We start from the raw sequence: 16325 nt of genomic DNA, 5'->3' as shown, positions 1-16325 counted from the left end.
GTTTGGGGCTATCCAGAGGCCCCCTGGGTATAACCCAGCGCTCCAGAGTAACTCACCAAGAAAACAAGAAAGGATCGAAGATGTAAAAAGAGTCTGTTTCGAGGCAGATTTCTTTAAAAAAAAAAAAAAATTAAAAATAATTTTAATAATAACCCCGCATACAAACAGCTTGTTTGAACCCACCCAGGAAAGAACAAAACAACACCAACCCTTTCGGTATAATGAAACGACGTCCTTCCATGATCGAAAGTCCTTTATAAATTAAAAAAACAAACAAAACAAAACAGACAAAAAGAAAAACAGAACGGCCCAGCTTTGCGTTGCCTTGTGCAATTTTAGCATACGGGAAGTTTGGCACTTGGGAGAAAACCAAAATGGCCGATGGGAAGAGACGTCAAAATTTTTCTAAGGCAGCGGTGTGCCAAACTCAAATGTCATTGAGGGCGGTATCACGGATATGTTTGACCGTGTGTGTGTGTGTGTGTGTGTGTTGAGAGAGAAGAGAGAGAGAGAGAGAGAGAGAGAGGGAGAGAGGGGAGAGAGAGGGACGGAGAGCGGGAGAGGGAGGGAGGAAGAGGGAGGGAGAGGGAGAGAACAGCTGCGTCCAGGGCCTGACACGTGGATGTGGAAGAGGAGAGGAGAGCAGTGGAAACCTATGGGCCGGTCCTTGGGACCGAAAAGCCACTGCTGCAAACGGAACCCTACCTTTGGAGATAAAAGGCAGGGGGCGGAGATGAATAGATAGGCAGATAACTATTCATCTCCTGGCTGGCTGGACTTGTCAGCCTGCGGTGAGAGAGAGACATTTTTGCCAGGGCTGCCGGCACTCCTAATATAGGAATCATTAACTTCACTTCAGAGGGTTTCTTGTGTTTGGGGAGCTGGGACAGAACACTTTCCCAATGACTGAACATCTTATCTGCTCTAGGGGTCCCTTTTGGGGGTTTCCTAATACCCCCCCCTTCCCCCCCCTGGAATGCGCCATGTGTTGCAAATCCATTTGCCAGCAATGGAGAATCTATCGTGAGCCACACACACATGGAGTTTTTAAAAATCTTCCGTAGACGTCCTTCTAAACACCCCGAAGCAGCAGCGCCCACAAAAAGGCGGGAATAGATTTATATATTATTTTCCTCTCTAAAAAAAAATAAAAGGAGGACACCCCCCCACCCACCCCGCGTGTTCTTTTCCCATTCCCCAATAGCCAGGAGGGTCCTCCGTCTCCTGCTTCCTAATCGTTGGTTAAGGAACTGGGTGGAGAGCTTCAGTCACTCCGCCTGACTTTCTTCTCCGATCTCGCTGTCGCTGTCGTCGTCATCCAGGGCGTTTAACAGCTCGTCTTCCAGCATATCTCGGAAAATGTCGTTGAACCGGAAGGACTTTTTACACTTCGTTTCCTCCGGCGGGTGCCCCTGGCTTTGGGATAGTTTCTGGAAGGTTTCCTTGAAGACAGGCAGCATCTCTTCAAACAGGTAGTCGATAATTTCTACGGGGAAGAAAAGGACAGTGTGTTCAGGATCTCCCAAGGAAGGATGAGAAAAAGGATCACACGGGACCTGATTGGAAGAGTATGGGAGAACTATCTCGGAAGGCAGAGCGAAAGAATGCTTGTTCTGACCGAGGCTTCCCGAGAACCTGAAGCAAACTTCTGGTCCCGACAAAAAACCCTTTTATTAATTGACTGTGAATTCTGCTCATTCCCATCCAGCAAAGTCTTTCGAAGGAGGATTTACGGTCACAGACCTTATCTGGCTTGGAGAACTGCCAGGCGGCTATCTACAAAATTGGGGAAGGAGTCTCGGAGAGTCACGGGCCAATGAAGCAAACTAATGGTCTCCTGCAAACTCCACTCCCCTTTCGCTCCTCTTTTATTTCCATTCATCGTCCACCTGTGGCCTTACTCTCAAGTTGGCCCTTGTTCTTTAGCTCTTCCCTTTGTCTGGCAGCTCTGCGCATGTCCACACTGGGAACAGGCTCCAGCTGTTCTTCTGCCTCAATGAGTCTGACTCTGAAGGCAGCTGATAACTGGCAGACGGCCCTGGCCCCCTCTCTGCCTCCGACACAGAGCCCTCATTAGAGCCTTCCCAGACTCCAGGACTGGCTCATCTTCCTCCCCAACCTCCTCATTGTCCGAATCTGCTGCCAGCTCCACTGGCCACAGGCGGGTCACAACAGAATGAGGATTCTGGAAAGAGGACCACCTGGGACATGATTGTAAGAGTATGGGAGAACTATTTCGGAAGACAGAGTGAGGAGACGCTGCCTCGAAAATGGTCAGATAAAAGACTGCTAAGCCCACAGCTGCATAACGGACAGAGAAAGAGGAATAGAAAAATGCTCAGGCTGTAAAGACGACGGTGGGAAACCTGTACTTTCAGAGTTTGCAGGAGACAATTAGTTTGCTTAATCGGCTCGTGACTCTCCGAGACTCCTGGCCAAGTTCTGCAGAGATCAGCCTGGCAGCTCTCCAAGCCAGAGAAGGTCTTGACTATAAATCCTCCCTTGAAAGACTTTGCTGGAGGTGAATGGGCAGAATTCACAGCAAATTAATAAAAGTTTTTTTTTTTTTGTCAGGATAACAAGGAGTTTGCTTCAGGCTCTCGGGAAGCCTCGGTCAGAACAAGAACAAAACGAGGATCTGGAATGAATCACCTCGAGCGTCACAGCTACATTTTAACTTCTGGGCCTTGAACGTTTGCACAAATACGTGTGCAAACCCATCCCGCGAGCACAACTGCTAGCCGGCAGAAGTCAAGAAGGAGGACATTTCTGTCCACCCATCAAATTTCTGTCTGCTTTTTGCAAGGCCCGCGGGAATTAAGGACAGGGCCTGAAGAAAGAACTCACCTGGGAAAGTCTTCTGATACCCGAAGGGAACATATATGGACTTGAGTTGATAATATCTGCTTTTGAGGTAATCTGGGGGAAAGTTTCTGAGAAGAGAGAATGAGAAAGACCAAAAATATATATATATATATATATATATATATATATATATATATATATATATATATATATATATATATATATATATATATATATATATATATATATATATATATATATATATATATATATATATTTTGTGTGTGTGTGTGTGTGTGTGTATGTATGTATATATATATATATATATATATATATATATATATATATATATATATATATATACACACACACATATACATATATACATACACATACTTAAAGTCACAACCCCTGGTATGCCCAAGTGTGGGAGGAAGGTCACACTTCCACTCTCTGTCATTAGGCTCGTCACAAGACTCCTTGTTATAATAGTTTAGGAGTTTATTTATCAGCATAAATATACATATATATATATATATATATATATATTATATATATATATATATATATATATATATATATATATATATATATATATATTAAAGTCACAACCCTGGTATGCCCAAATATGGGAGGAAGGTCACACTTCCATTCTCTGTTCTTCGGCTCGTCACAAGAGACCATCCAGACAGAAACCCAATATTTTTACTGTTGCCTTTTTGTTACATTTGTTATATTTATGCTGATAAAAAATATTGGGTTTCTGTCTGGATGGTCTCTTGTGATGAGCCGAAGAACAGAGAATGGAAGTGTGACCCTTCCTCCCATATTTGGGCATACCAGGGGTTGTGACTTTAAATATATACCTTTCACCCTGGCCTGGCTGATAAGGAGTCGAGCCCTGCAGCTCAATGGTTAACACATCTGCCTAAGAGGCAATAGAGCACAGGTTCGATTCCCAGCAAGGGTATGGCTAGCTGATGAGAGCTAAATAGCTTGAAATAGATCTATACTAGTCTCCCTTTATTTATTTATCAGCATAAATATAACATATATATATATATATGTATATATGTATATATGATGTATATATGTGTGTGTGTATATATATATTTAAAACCAACAAAACAAAACAACGCATATAAAAAACTTTCCTCAATTTCGTCAAGCGTGTCGTTTGGTTTACAAACTTTTGTGCATCAATTTTTACAATTAAAAATAAGATCGCTGGTTATCCATCAAACATAAACTAAATACATCATCATCACTGAGCGTTATGTGTTCAAGTTACCGCTCATATTAATCATCCATATATTACACAATACATAGTGTGGCATATTCAACTCCAGAAATAGTTTCCCATTGCTAATCCAAGTCGTTATTGAACATTTCATTGAAGACTTACTGTATTTTTCGGAGTCTTAAGATGCACCTTTTTCCCTCAAAAAAAAAAAAAAAAAAAAAGGTGAAAATCTGGGTGCATCTTATACACTGAATAGAACCAGGGAGGTCAGAAATGAGCAAAAAAATGGCTGTTTTTTTGCTCAATTTTGCCCCCCCCCCAACCCCGAGGAGCAGTCTATAAGCCTCCTAAAGGTGATGCATGCCCTTTTTTGACAAAAAACGGGTCCATTTTATGCTCATTTTTGGAGTCCCCCACCCCCCAGGACCACTCTACAAGCCTCCTAAAGGCTATTCATGCCCGTTTTTTGGGGGGAAAAAAGGGGGGGGCTGCTTTTGGGAGGTTTGCAGAGTGCAAAAACTTTTTAAATTTTTTTTTGCCATTTCAAAAATCTTGGTGCGTCTTATACTCTGAAAAATACGGTATTTATATCTTTTTTTTTTTTTTACAAATAACTCAAGGTGGCCGGCATAACCTAATATTCCTTCCTGCTCCTCTTTTCCTTCAGAACCACTTTTTCATGTCTAGTGCGAGACTAGAACTCACCATCGCCTGGTGATTGGACCAAAGTCAGCCAAGCAAATTCTTATGCCTAAGGCAGGACTAGAACTCCCAGCCTCCAGGTTTCTAACCTCGTGCCTTAACCACCAAAGTGGACCTTTTGGTGACAATATTCATCAGCCGCATCCATGCAGACGAAAAAGAAGTCCCTTTAAGTGGTGTTGCACTGCCTATGGTCCCTACACAGAGTGTAGTCACTCCTGCTCTAGGTAAAGGCTCCTCTCACATCTGTGCTAGTTGTTCCTGACTCTAGGGGGCAGCGCTCATCTCCGTTTCAAAGCCGAAGAGCCAGCGCTGTCTGAAGACGTCTCCGTGGTCATGTGGCCAGCATGACTCAACTCCCGAAGGCGCATGGAACGCTGTTCCCTTCCCACCAAAGGTGGTTCCTATTTTTCTACTTGCATTTTTTACATGTTTTCGAACTGCTAGGTTGGCAGAAGCTGGGACAAGTCACAGGAGCTCCCTCCGTTATGCGGCACTAGGGATTCGAACCGCCGAACTGCTGACCTTTCTGATCGACAAGCTCAGCGTCTTAGCCACTGAGCCATCGCGTCCCTTTAATTTGGCCATACGGTCTGCAAAATTCAGCAGACAGACAATCCACCACACATTATGTTATCTCGGCTTTTTTTGTTTTCCAATTTTATTTCAATCTAGGTTCACACAGATTCCTTGAGGCTCATTCTAGCTATTTACCCAATAGCTTCAGCGATGCTCTCCCAGTCTATTTCATTCGTGTCGGCAACGTTCAAGTCATACAATCTGAATTTCGCAAAATAAGCCTTCGTTAATACTTCAAACTTAAAAAGGGTTAACCCAGGACGGAAGGTCTATCCGTCCATCGCCTACTTTAACTTCCGTTTAAACGTTATCGCAAGCGTTTTTAACCACGTCCTTCCAATCGTCATCTGCCTATTCCAGTGACGGCGAAACTTTCCGGCACCGAGTTCCCCAACTGAAACACGAGGGCATGCGCAGGGAACCCAGCTGGCCGGCGTGCACATACCTGTTTTTTGGGGGGAGCGTTTTCAGAGCGTTTTTGGGCTGTTTTCAAACAGCTGGCATTTTGGGCCATTTTCCAGCACCCGCCAAGACCAGCATGCGTGCCGGGAACCAGACCAGCAGCTGGCAATGGCACACGTGCCCATAGATCGCTATCTTGGGTATATCCCTCGGCCTCCATACGCCCTGGCTTGAAAACGTTTGCTTTAAGTAAAAAATATCAAGAAATACGGCACTAACTCTTTCCCGCACCTTTCGATCAGGTCAGTCTTAAACTGCAAGTTGCTCAGTCCGGGGGAGTGAGATTTCCCCATCATTCTCTTCGTTAGGATTGACGTCCTTTAAAAAGGAAGAAAATACGAGTTATCACAAGCAGCGTGTCAGGCACTTAGTTATATTTCTTTTAGAATTTTGGCCTGCCACACTTTCTCTTTATTTCATTATGTTGTTTCATTAGTATAGTTGATGGGAGGGGGGAATAGACAGGGGTAGGATTGTGGAATGTATTGTTGTCATTCTTTGCTAGAAGCCAAGGTCATCTTTTGTCTCTGCACCTTTGCACCTGTCCGGAAGCAGCTGGGTGTGGGTGCTAGCGGTGGAAGAAGAAGATTGGACCATCTGATGGATTATGAGTGTGGGGACAAGATCATGAACTTTTAACTGGGTGAAATTCTGATGTTATTTCCAGAATTGGGATTAACACAGATGTGCTAAGATGTCTGCTTTATTAAACTGGAACTTTAAGGATCATTTTGCCTTGGACTCTGATTTAATTCTACATGATACTTGGAACGCTGACACAGCGGTCTCGGAGAGTCACGAATTGATGAAGTGAACTAATGGCCTCCTGCAAACTCCACTCCCCTTTCGCTCCCCTTTTATTCCCTCTTGGGAGGGGCCATTCACTGTCCACCTGTGGCCTTACTCCCAAGTCGACCCTTGATCTTTAGCTGTTCCCTTCATCTAGCAGCTCTGTGCATGCGCACACTGGGAACAGGCTCCAGCTGTTCCTCTGCCTCACTGATGTCTGACTCTGAAGGCAGCTGGTAACTGTCAGACGGCCCTGGCCCCCTCTCTGCCTCCGATACAGAGCCCGCATCAGAGCCTTCCCCCGACTCCAGGACTGGCCCATCTTCCTCCCCAACCTCCTCACTGCCTGAATTTGCTGGCTGCTGGTGGGCCACAGCAAAATGCGTTTCCCTATCCCTGCTCGGTGCCCGTCTCCCGCGAAACCTCACCATTTCGTTTTACACTGTCGGCCAACCACGGGTCTCCACCTGGGCTGCCACTTTCACCCATCTGATGTTCTTGTACAGGCTTTCTCGCAGGAGGGTGAGCGTCTCTTTGCCGTCCCTGTTCTCCAAGCCCTTCACTCTCGTCTTGAGGATATCTTGGATCGCTTTAAGGAGCCTAGAAATCTCTTCTTTTGTCCAAGGGCCAAGATTGAAATCTGCACAGGTGTTTTGGACACACACACACACACAAGAAAATAAGACAGAGGACAGTTGTCAGGCTAAAATTCGGGCATGACTTGGGGAAGGTTTGTTGAACAAGTACAAAGCAGATATTGTTCTGACCCAGGCTTCCTTAGAAAGCAGGAAGCAAAGTCTTGATCCCTGCAAAACCTCTTTTATTTACATGACTGTGAATTCCTTTCATTCAGAGTCAGCCAGGCTTTCAAAGGAATGTTTATCCACACGAACCTTATCTCGCTTGGAGAGCTGCCAGATAACTTAAGTTTCCAACCGCAGGGCAAGGCAAAACTTGGCACAGAGTCTCTTATAGTCACAAACAGAATTTTCCACTCTGAAATGACTGAAGGGACGAAGTGTTTCCTGCAAAAGCCCCCTCCCCATTTGCCCCTCTTTCGTTTCCTCTGGGAGGGGCCAAGCACCTCCAAGGTGTGGCTTTCTTACTCCCAAGTCGACCCTGCTTTCTTAGTTTGCTCTTGTCTTCTGGCAGCTCTGCCGCATGCGCACACTGGGAAACAGGCTCCAGCTGTTTCTTCTGCCTCACTGCTGTCCAACTCCCTCTCTGCCTCTGAAACAGAGCCCTCATCAGAGCTTCCCCAGCCTCCAGGACTGGCCCACGTTCCTCCCCAACCTCTTCACTCTCCGACTCTGCTGCCAATTCCGCTGACTGCCAGCGGGCCACAACAAATATTCTCAGTGAAGAATAAGGAAAGATCCGACTCATAATTTTAAAGAAAAGCAAAGACGATAAAACTGGGACAAACACTTTTTTGTCGTCAAGGACCAATTGAGGGCACAGGTAGTCCTCAACTTATGACCATTGGGCCCGACATTTCCGTGGCTAAGCAAGACAGCCGGCCAGTGTCTTTTGCCCCGCTCTAAGACGAGCCTCTGAATTTTGATCCCATGACCATCGGGCGTGCTACCCGCGATGGTGAAAAACCACTTGTCCGTCGCTTTTTCCCAGTACGGCTGTCACTTTGAGCGGCCACTAAACGGATCCCTGTAAATCGAGGATTCCCTGTGCAGAGAATTAGGAGGGGTTTGAGGAAAGAGAGTGGAGGGGAAGAGACTTATCAACCTACCCTCTACCATCAGTGAATATTTCAAGGCGATGGAGTGGCTGCTTCTGTTCATTAGCTCCGAGATCTTTTTCCAGTTATTCCCATACATGGCGTGATATTTAAAGAGCTTTTTCTCTTCTTTCTTTGTATACCTTAAAAAGAAAAAAAGACGTTGGGAGAATTAAAGCCACCGCTCTGCCTTGAGATGAGCTTGGCTTTAAAAGAAAAGAAAAGAAAATTATTAATAATGTTTGCAGCCCAGAGTTGAAATGAGGGCTCCTTGGTGGTCCCTGAGCTGGGTTGCTTCCTTGCGGACGTCTCATGGCCCAACTAGGTAACATCATCAGTGCTAGTAAGTGTAATTTGCTCCCTATTAAATAGTGTAGCTCTGAGCTTGTTTTCTTGCAGACATTTCACGACCCAACTACGTAACATCATCAGTGCTAGTACGTGTGATTTGCTCCCTGTTAAATATTGTAGCTCTGAGCTTGTTCGTTTTCCTGCAGACGTTTCACGGCCCAACTAGGTAACATTATCAGTCCTAGTAAGGAGTGCGTTTGCTGTCAGTTTATATTCTGGTGCCTTTCCTTGTCTGTGAGTTGAGGCGGGTTAGGTTAGCTCTGCCAGCTGCTGGCAGGCCGCAACAGGTGACTTCTGCTAAAGAATAATTTACCGTCCTTACCGTCCGTTATAATTCTGAGGATCAAACATTTTCCTGGCTCGATAGTAAACTAGCCTCCAGGGGCCGAGCGATACCCCGAGCTGTGGACAAACGACGGGAAGTTAGACATCGTACAAACGACCTGAACGAACCACACAAGCAAGAGACAGAATTATGTCTTCGGAATTATTGCAGGCAGTCCTCGAATTACGACCGTTCATTTAGTGACTGGTGACTAAAGGTACCACAGCACTGAAAGTCTAGGGAGATTCCTAGTAATCTATCAGCAAAAGAGGCAAATGGACTTTCTGGTTTTTTTTTTTGAAGACATTTCGCTCCTCAACCGAGAAGCTTCTTCCGCTCTCTCTTCAGCTGTTCTTCAGAGCGGAAGAAGCTTCTCGGATGAGAAGCGAAACCTCTTCAAAGAAAAAAAACAGAAATCCCAGTTGCCTCTTAACCACAACAGCACTGAATATTTTTTCACACATACAACCGTTGCAAAATCCCTGTGGTCACCCAAATTCAGCTGCTTGGCAACTGACTTGTATTTACGACGGTCGCAGCGTCCCGGGGTGTGTGTGTGTGTCACACGATCCCCTTTTGCGACCTTCTGACAAGCCAGATTCACTTAACAACACTTTTATTGACTTAACTGCAGGGGTTTCCTTAACAGCCGTGGCAAAAAAAATGGGCAAATTTCCCTTAACAGCTGTCTCGCTTACCAACGGAAACGTTGGGCGCAGCAACTGTGGTCATAAGTCGAGGACTACTCGTGACATGAAAGGGCACATCTTGGATGAGAATTTTTTTTCCCGCCTACGGGGAAGTAAGCTGGCAAAAACTCACCGATTCTTTCACAAAACTGATATTGGCATTTCCGCCGCTTGATTTCGGCTTGCTCCTCCGGGAACCGGTGGGCAAACAGGAGTTTTTCGGGCGTCTCGATCCCGCTTTCTTCCAGAAACGCTTCGACGTTTTCGGTTAATAAGTCGTTTTCCGCTTGGGAGAACACGCCGAACCTCACCGCCATGCCTGCAAAGAAAAGCAGAACGGAAATTGGAAGAATGAAATAATGCCCCAAAGTTTTAGGCTAGTTTTATAATTGGCCAGGAAGGGACGCGCAGTGGCTCAGTGGCGCTGAGCTTGTCGATCAGAAAGTTTCGGCAGGTCGGCGGTTTGAATCCCCAGCGCCGCAGTAGCAGAGTGAGCTCCCGCGACTGGTCCCAGCTTCTGCCAACTCAGCAGTTTGGACGCACGTCAAAAATGCAAGAAAATAGAATAAAATTAGAGAAAAACATTACATGAAAATACCGCCATGGCTTTCCACTATGGAAGCCGTGACGCACCCCAATACACTAGATCTATCGAAAATGGTTAGATATAGCGAAATTTTAGACAGCCATAAGAATTTGAAAACAAATCCAGAATTAAAGGAGCAATATATAAATATAGATTGGTGGCCATATCTCCAACTACAATTGAGATACAAAAAAGACGTAAAAGAATATGGAATATACACAGAATTACAACAAATAGATAAAATTTTAATTGGCCCGGAAAATAAATTCATAACGAAAATTTACAAATATTTATTAGAAGTAACATTAGAAGAAGAAAAAGTTAAAGGTTGCATGATAGCGTGGGCCAAAACTTTAGTTACAACATAGATCTAGTGGATTGGGAAAGAATTTGGAACACAAATGATAAACTAACACGATCAGCAGCACTTAAAGAAAATATATACAAAATGTTTTATCGTTGGCATTTATCACCAACAAGATTGGCTAAAATATACCCAAACATGAAGCCGACCTGCTGGAAGTGTAAAAAAGTACAAGGAACCTATTATCACATATGGTGGACCTGCCCGGAAACACAAAAATATTGGACAAAAATTTGGAAATGGGTGCAAGAAATTACAGGAAAACAGATAAAATACAAACCCGAAAATCTTTCTGCTGGGAATAATCAAAGGGAAAATTAAGTACATATTAACACATCTGCTAACTACAGCTAGAATAGCATTTGCCCAATGCTGGGAATAAAATAATACCCCCTCGGATGAATTAGTGATAAAAAAAACTATGGATTGTGCAGAGATGGACAAATTAACACTGACATTAAAAGATAAAGAAGAGTCGGAATATTATGAAACTTGGAACAATTGGTACAAATGGCTTCAAAACAGGAACAAAATTAAGTAAGCCAAAAAACAATATATATAAATATATATATAGAACTGTGTATAAAGGTGTGTAAATACAGAAGCAAAATATTATATACATGTACAGGTATGATGACATAAAAATGTTGATGTAATGACTGTAAGGTGTTGTAGAAGGGAAAAAATAATTTAAAAAATCTGTCGCAATAAAAATGCAAGTGGAAAAATAGGAGCCACCTTTGGCAGGAAGGGGTAACGCATGTGTGAAATGGGGCCGTTTTGTGTGAGGTCCAGCTGCTTCTGCATTGTTAGTTGTGCAGCTCGCCCGGTCACATGAACTACCGAGCCACGCCCACAGAAGCGGTAGGGAAAATTTGTTTGAATTTCACCACTGGTGTGACCGTTCACCTTTTTTCTTCAGCTCCCTAAACCTGGATAGATCCAGTATGGCCAGCTGCCTGATGGCGGAATCCGACATAGTCTTCGCCCGAGGAATGTATTCCTCCAATTCTTTTCGGTCATTCTCCAGTTGTTCCTTAGAAAGAGCATAGACATCCTCCTCCTCTTCTTCTTCTTCTTCTTCGGAATATGTTTCCGATGGGGCCTGCTTGCGTGAAGATCGGAGTTTCCGACCCATTCGGGATTGAACTGATCTGTTGGGAGATCAAAATTGGGCACTGATCTTTATTTTCCTGGGCTCCAAGATTCCTGCAGACGGGGACGGCAGCCAAGGAATTAAAAGAGGCTTCCTCCTGGGGAGGGAAGCGATGGCAAATCTAGGCAGCATCCTAAAAAGCAGAGACATCACCTACCAATCAAAAGTGCGTCTAGTCAAGGCTGTGGTTTTCCCAATTGCAATGGATGGCTGGGAAGGTTGGACCATAAGGAAGGCTGAGCGCCAAAGAATGGAGGCCTTTGAACTCTGGTGCTGGAGAAGAAGACTCCTGCATTGAGTCCCTTGGACTGCGAGGCCATCCAACCGGTCAGTCCTAGAGGAGAACAACCCTGGCTGCTCTTTAGAAGGCCAGATCCTGAAGAGGAAACTCAAAGACTTTGGCCACCTAATGAGAAGGAAGGACTCCCTGGAGAAGAGCCTCATGCTGGGAAGGATGGGGGGCAAGAGAATAAGGGGACGGCAGAGAAGGAGGTGGCTGGATGGAGTCACCAAAGCAGTCGGCGTGAGATTAAATGGACTCCAGAGGATGGTAGAGGATAGGAAGGCCCGGAGGAACGTTGTCCATTGGGTCGCAATGGGTCAGACATGACTTTGCAACTGATAACAATATTTATTTAGCCCAACTGGCTCATTCCAGGACATTAGCAGCACAGCTGAACTCCACCTGGCCTTGATCTCTAAACCAGATAGCTGAATATTATAGAACAACTGCCATCATACACTGGAGCTTCGAATTCGCTAGCTGCCAGTCTGCCATTAACTATTGGAGGGGGGGGGGGGGAGGTGGCTAGGATTGAGCTGGATGGCAGTTGTGGGGGGCAAGTTAACAACTCCTCGTACCTTCCCAGGAGGCCATTGAAGAGACCATTCCCAAAACTATTTATTCAAATTTAATTGGACACTCAATAACCAGTAGAGGAGACGGACTGGGCGAGGGAAGATTAACTGTAAAACTTTTGACGCGTGAACATCAGTTCTGGCTTTGCTGTATCCTGCATCCCACTTGACTTTTAGTAAAGCTTATCTTGGAGTCGAGGATCTTCCTTGCCTAAAAGACTGAGTTGGGGCGGGTCTGACAAACTGTTAGTTTTAAGAATTAGCCTCCCAACCTGCCTTCTCCTTTTTGCTTCCCCTCCATTCCCCTTTTTTTTGGGTGTAAACATCTCCTATTAGCAGAGCCTTTCAGGGCCAGTCAGAGTTTGGAAGGAAGCAACTGTCTAACCGGTTCCACCACAAAACTGCCGTCGTCTAAAGCGCGCTCGACGAAACCGCGTACCTGACGTCATCACAGTGCGACAAAAAAAGCACGCTGTGAGTGGTAAAGATAAAATTAACGTGTAAAACTAAACCTAACCTCCCCCAAACCTAACCCTAAACCTAACCCTAAACCTAACCCTTAACCTAACGCTAAACCTAACGCTAGCCCTTAACCTAACCCTAACCCTAACCCTTACCTTTACGTGAATCGGCTTGCTTTAAAAACGCTTTTTAAAGCGCCCTTTTTTCTCCGTGGTCCTTGTCGTCGCGCTGCTGATGACGTCAGCGACGCGCTTTAATCGGGTGCGCTTTAGTGGACCGCGGTTTTGTCGTGCCACGGTCTAACCAATCTCCAGTAGAATACCCTCCCCCACTCACCTGCAATACAATACAACCTTAGTACAAGGACTGGAGAGAAGTGACGGAGCAAAAACTCCACTCTGCTGTCCTGGATGTGAATGGGGACAGATGAAGCGAAGGTCCACCACCTTCTTCCTCGCGCCAGAAACTCCCCAGAGACGCCCTTTTCAAATCCCCAAAGTTCTACCATCTCTTCTAATCTAGATGCCAACAGGTCAGGGGTACTAGAAGAGCTTACTTCTTGTCGACCTCCGACGGGAGCGACTGGGACGGTGACGGAGGTTGCTCCTGTCCGTGGTCTCCAGCTGATGTTCCTTCCATCTCCAGGTCCACCTGAGTAGCATCAGAATTCTCGGCGGTGGGAGAATGGCTTCCTTTTTGATCATCCCTTGGGAGAAGGCCCACTTGTGGTCCCTCTGAGAAGGATAACGGCGAGGAGGCGAAGAGATCCATCTGTGTGTCTATCGTTTCGTCGAGGTCCACCTGACCTTCTCTCGGTGACCTGGTGACCTCAGCCTTCTCTTCCGTAGGCCCATCAGGGACACAGGACATCCTTCGTTTCCTTTTCTTCTTCTTATGGGAGGACCTATTACTCTCAACCCCACTTCCATTTTCCAAGTCCTCCTTTCGAGGTAGCTTACTGGATTTTCTGGGAGTTGACACGCTCCGAAACTCATCACCAACAGCACCGTCACCCCCATTTTCCGAAGTCTTTTTTGAGGACAGTTTGCTGGATTTTTGGGGGGTTGACGCGCTGCAAAACTCATCCCCAACAGCAGTGTCACCCCCATTTTCCAAAGCCTTGGGCCGTTTGCTGGATTTTTTGGGAATTGACCCACTGCAAAACTCATCACCAACAGCACCGTCACCCGCATTTTCCGAAGCCTTTTTTGGGGACAGTTTGCTGGGTTTTTGGGGGGTTGACGCGCTGCAAAACTCATCCCCAATAGCAGTGTCACCCCCATTTTCCGAAGCCTTGCTCCGTTTGCTGGATTTTTTGAGAGTTGACCCGTTCCGAAACTCATCACCAACAGCACCGTCACCCCCATTTTCCGAAGTCTTTTTTTGGGACAGTTTGATGGGTTTTTGGGGGGTTGACGCGCTGCAAAACTCATCCCCAACAGCAGTGTCACCCCCATTTTCCAAAGCCTTGGGCCGTTTGCTGGATTTTTTGGGAATTGACCGGTTCCGAAACTCATCACCAACAGCACCGTCACCCGCATTTTCCAAAGTCTTTTTTAGGGACAGGTTGCTGGGTTTTTGGGGGATTGACACGCTGCAAAACTCATCCCCAACAGCAGTGTCACCCCTATTTTCCGAAGCCTTTTTTGGGGAGAGTTTGCTGGTTTTTGTGGGCGTTGATGGGCTCCTACACTCGTCCTCACTACCATGTTTATGTCTGTGTTTCTTCTTCTTTTTCTTCTTCTTGGGCACAAAATCATTTATTTCAGACTCATCGATCAGTGGCGTCTCGGGGATGACCCAGGAAGCATCAGATGTTTCCGAACTGGTTTTTTTCTTTTTATGTTTTTTTCTTCTGGTCACAAAGTCTTCTGTATCCTGGGAAGAATAGCATATTTGATCAGAGGACACAATTGGCTGCTCTTCCCAGCTGCGCTTCCATGACTTTTTCCTCTTCTTTTCATAGATGGACAGTTGCGTGTCCTCTACCAGGAAAGTATCTTCCTCGTCCATCGTTCTCTTTAAAAAGCAAGGAGGGAGATAGGTTAAAAACTCACACAGTGTTAAAAGAAAAAAAAATATTACAAGTAGCTTTGTATAAGCCCCACATTTCTGCTGCTAAGTGAGAACTTTCTCACTTTTTTTTTTTTAAAGTTAGCAATCGTGATTCATAATGCTCGATTTGCAATCGTGAATCATAATGCTCGATTTGCAATCGTGAATCAAAATGCTCGATTTGCAATCGTGAATCAAAATGCTCGATTTGCAATCGTGAATCAAAATGCTCAATTTGCAATCGTGAATCAAAATGCTCGATTTGCGATCGTGAATCAAAATGATCGATTTGCAATCGTGAATCAAAATGATCGATTTTGCAATTGGCCTTAGAATAACTTTATTGCCACTTTGAATTGCACCCTAATCGGCACATATTAAAACGAAATTTCATTGCATGCAGCTCTCCAAGGGTCCCCGCCTCCAAGACGCGATACATATATACAAACACAGACAAAATCAATACATACATAAACACAAAAGAAATAAATGCATAAACACAGACGAAAGAAATAAATGCAAAATTGTGCATAGACCCACATATTATTGTGAATCACAAAAAAATGCTCTATTTGCCATGATGAATTTCAAGGCTGCCTCTGCAAATATAAACTTCCCCTTGCAATTGCAAACATTAAACAATGATCATTATTGAGACTTGGCTGCCGGTACCTTAGGGTCGCCCCCCGCTAATAATAAACCAAGAGAGAATTCAGCCGGCGAAGACTCCTGCACTGCAAACACGCTGCTTTGCTGAACTTCCGGCTTTTTTATGCCACTTCCGCCTTCTCAGCTGAGGAAGCATAGAGGAGGTAAGGCAAGAGCGGCCCCCTATGGTTCCCCCCCCCATCTGACTGATAGAAACTGTTTCCTTCATGTTTGCTTCATGTATTAGGGAACCGTTCATGACATGAGCCCCGGTCTCAAAATAACGGACCTTTTGACTCTGAGCCTCGCTTTGGGAAAAAGGCTGCTGTAGGCCTCGATTTTTGAAAAGGGCCTGTCTACACTTTTCATGCGTCTATGGATATTGTTGAAAAATGAGTCCCGGAAGTAAGTGTTCTACCCCTCCTCTTCTTGTTCCTAGCTCTAAGCTTTACCACGCTTTATTCAAGCCGATAAAAAGCGGGCGTGGCCGGAAGATTCTTTTCCCCCCCCAACGTC

At 45.2% G+C, this 16325-nt stretch overlaps 1 protein-coding gene across 1 annotated transcript; it reads right to left on the bottom strand.

The window, feature by feature from the left end:
- Nucleotides 1–557: 557 nt before the first annotated feature.
- On the bottom strand, nt 558–15927 carry TTF1 (transcription termination factor 1). The gene is given in 13 exon segments (XM_087704667.1): nt 558–1486; nt 2848–2933; nt 5465–5530; nt 6011–6109; nt 7009–7028; nt 7030–7220; nt 8328–8458; nt 8989–9050; nt 9052–9068; nt 9814–9999; nt 11540–11784; nt 13663–15125; nt 15834–15927. Coding segments are annotated over 12 exon segments (2778 nt in total). The 5' UTR covers nt 15120–15125; nt 15834–15927; the 3' UTR covers nt 558–1268.
- Nucleotides 15928–16325: the final 398 nt, after the last annotated feature.

The sequence above is a fragment of the Thamnophis sirtalis genome, unplaced genomic scaffold (assembly GCF_051295495.1).
Source record: "Thamnophis sirtalis isolate CommonGarterSnake01/CBP01778 unplaced genomic scaffold, rThaSir2_p1.2 scaffold_2, whole genome shotgun sequence".
Lineage (NCBI taxonomy): Eukaryota > Metazoa > Chordata > Lepidosauria > Squamata > Natricidae > Thamnophis > Thamnophis sirtalis.
The sequence above is the reverse complement of the archived record's forward strand: the minus strand, read 5'-3'. Positions and strand labels throughout refer to the sequence as shown.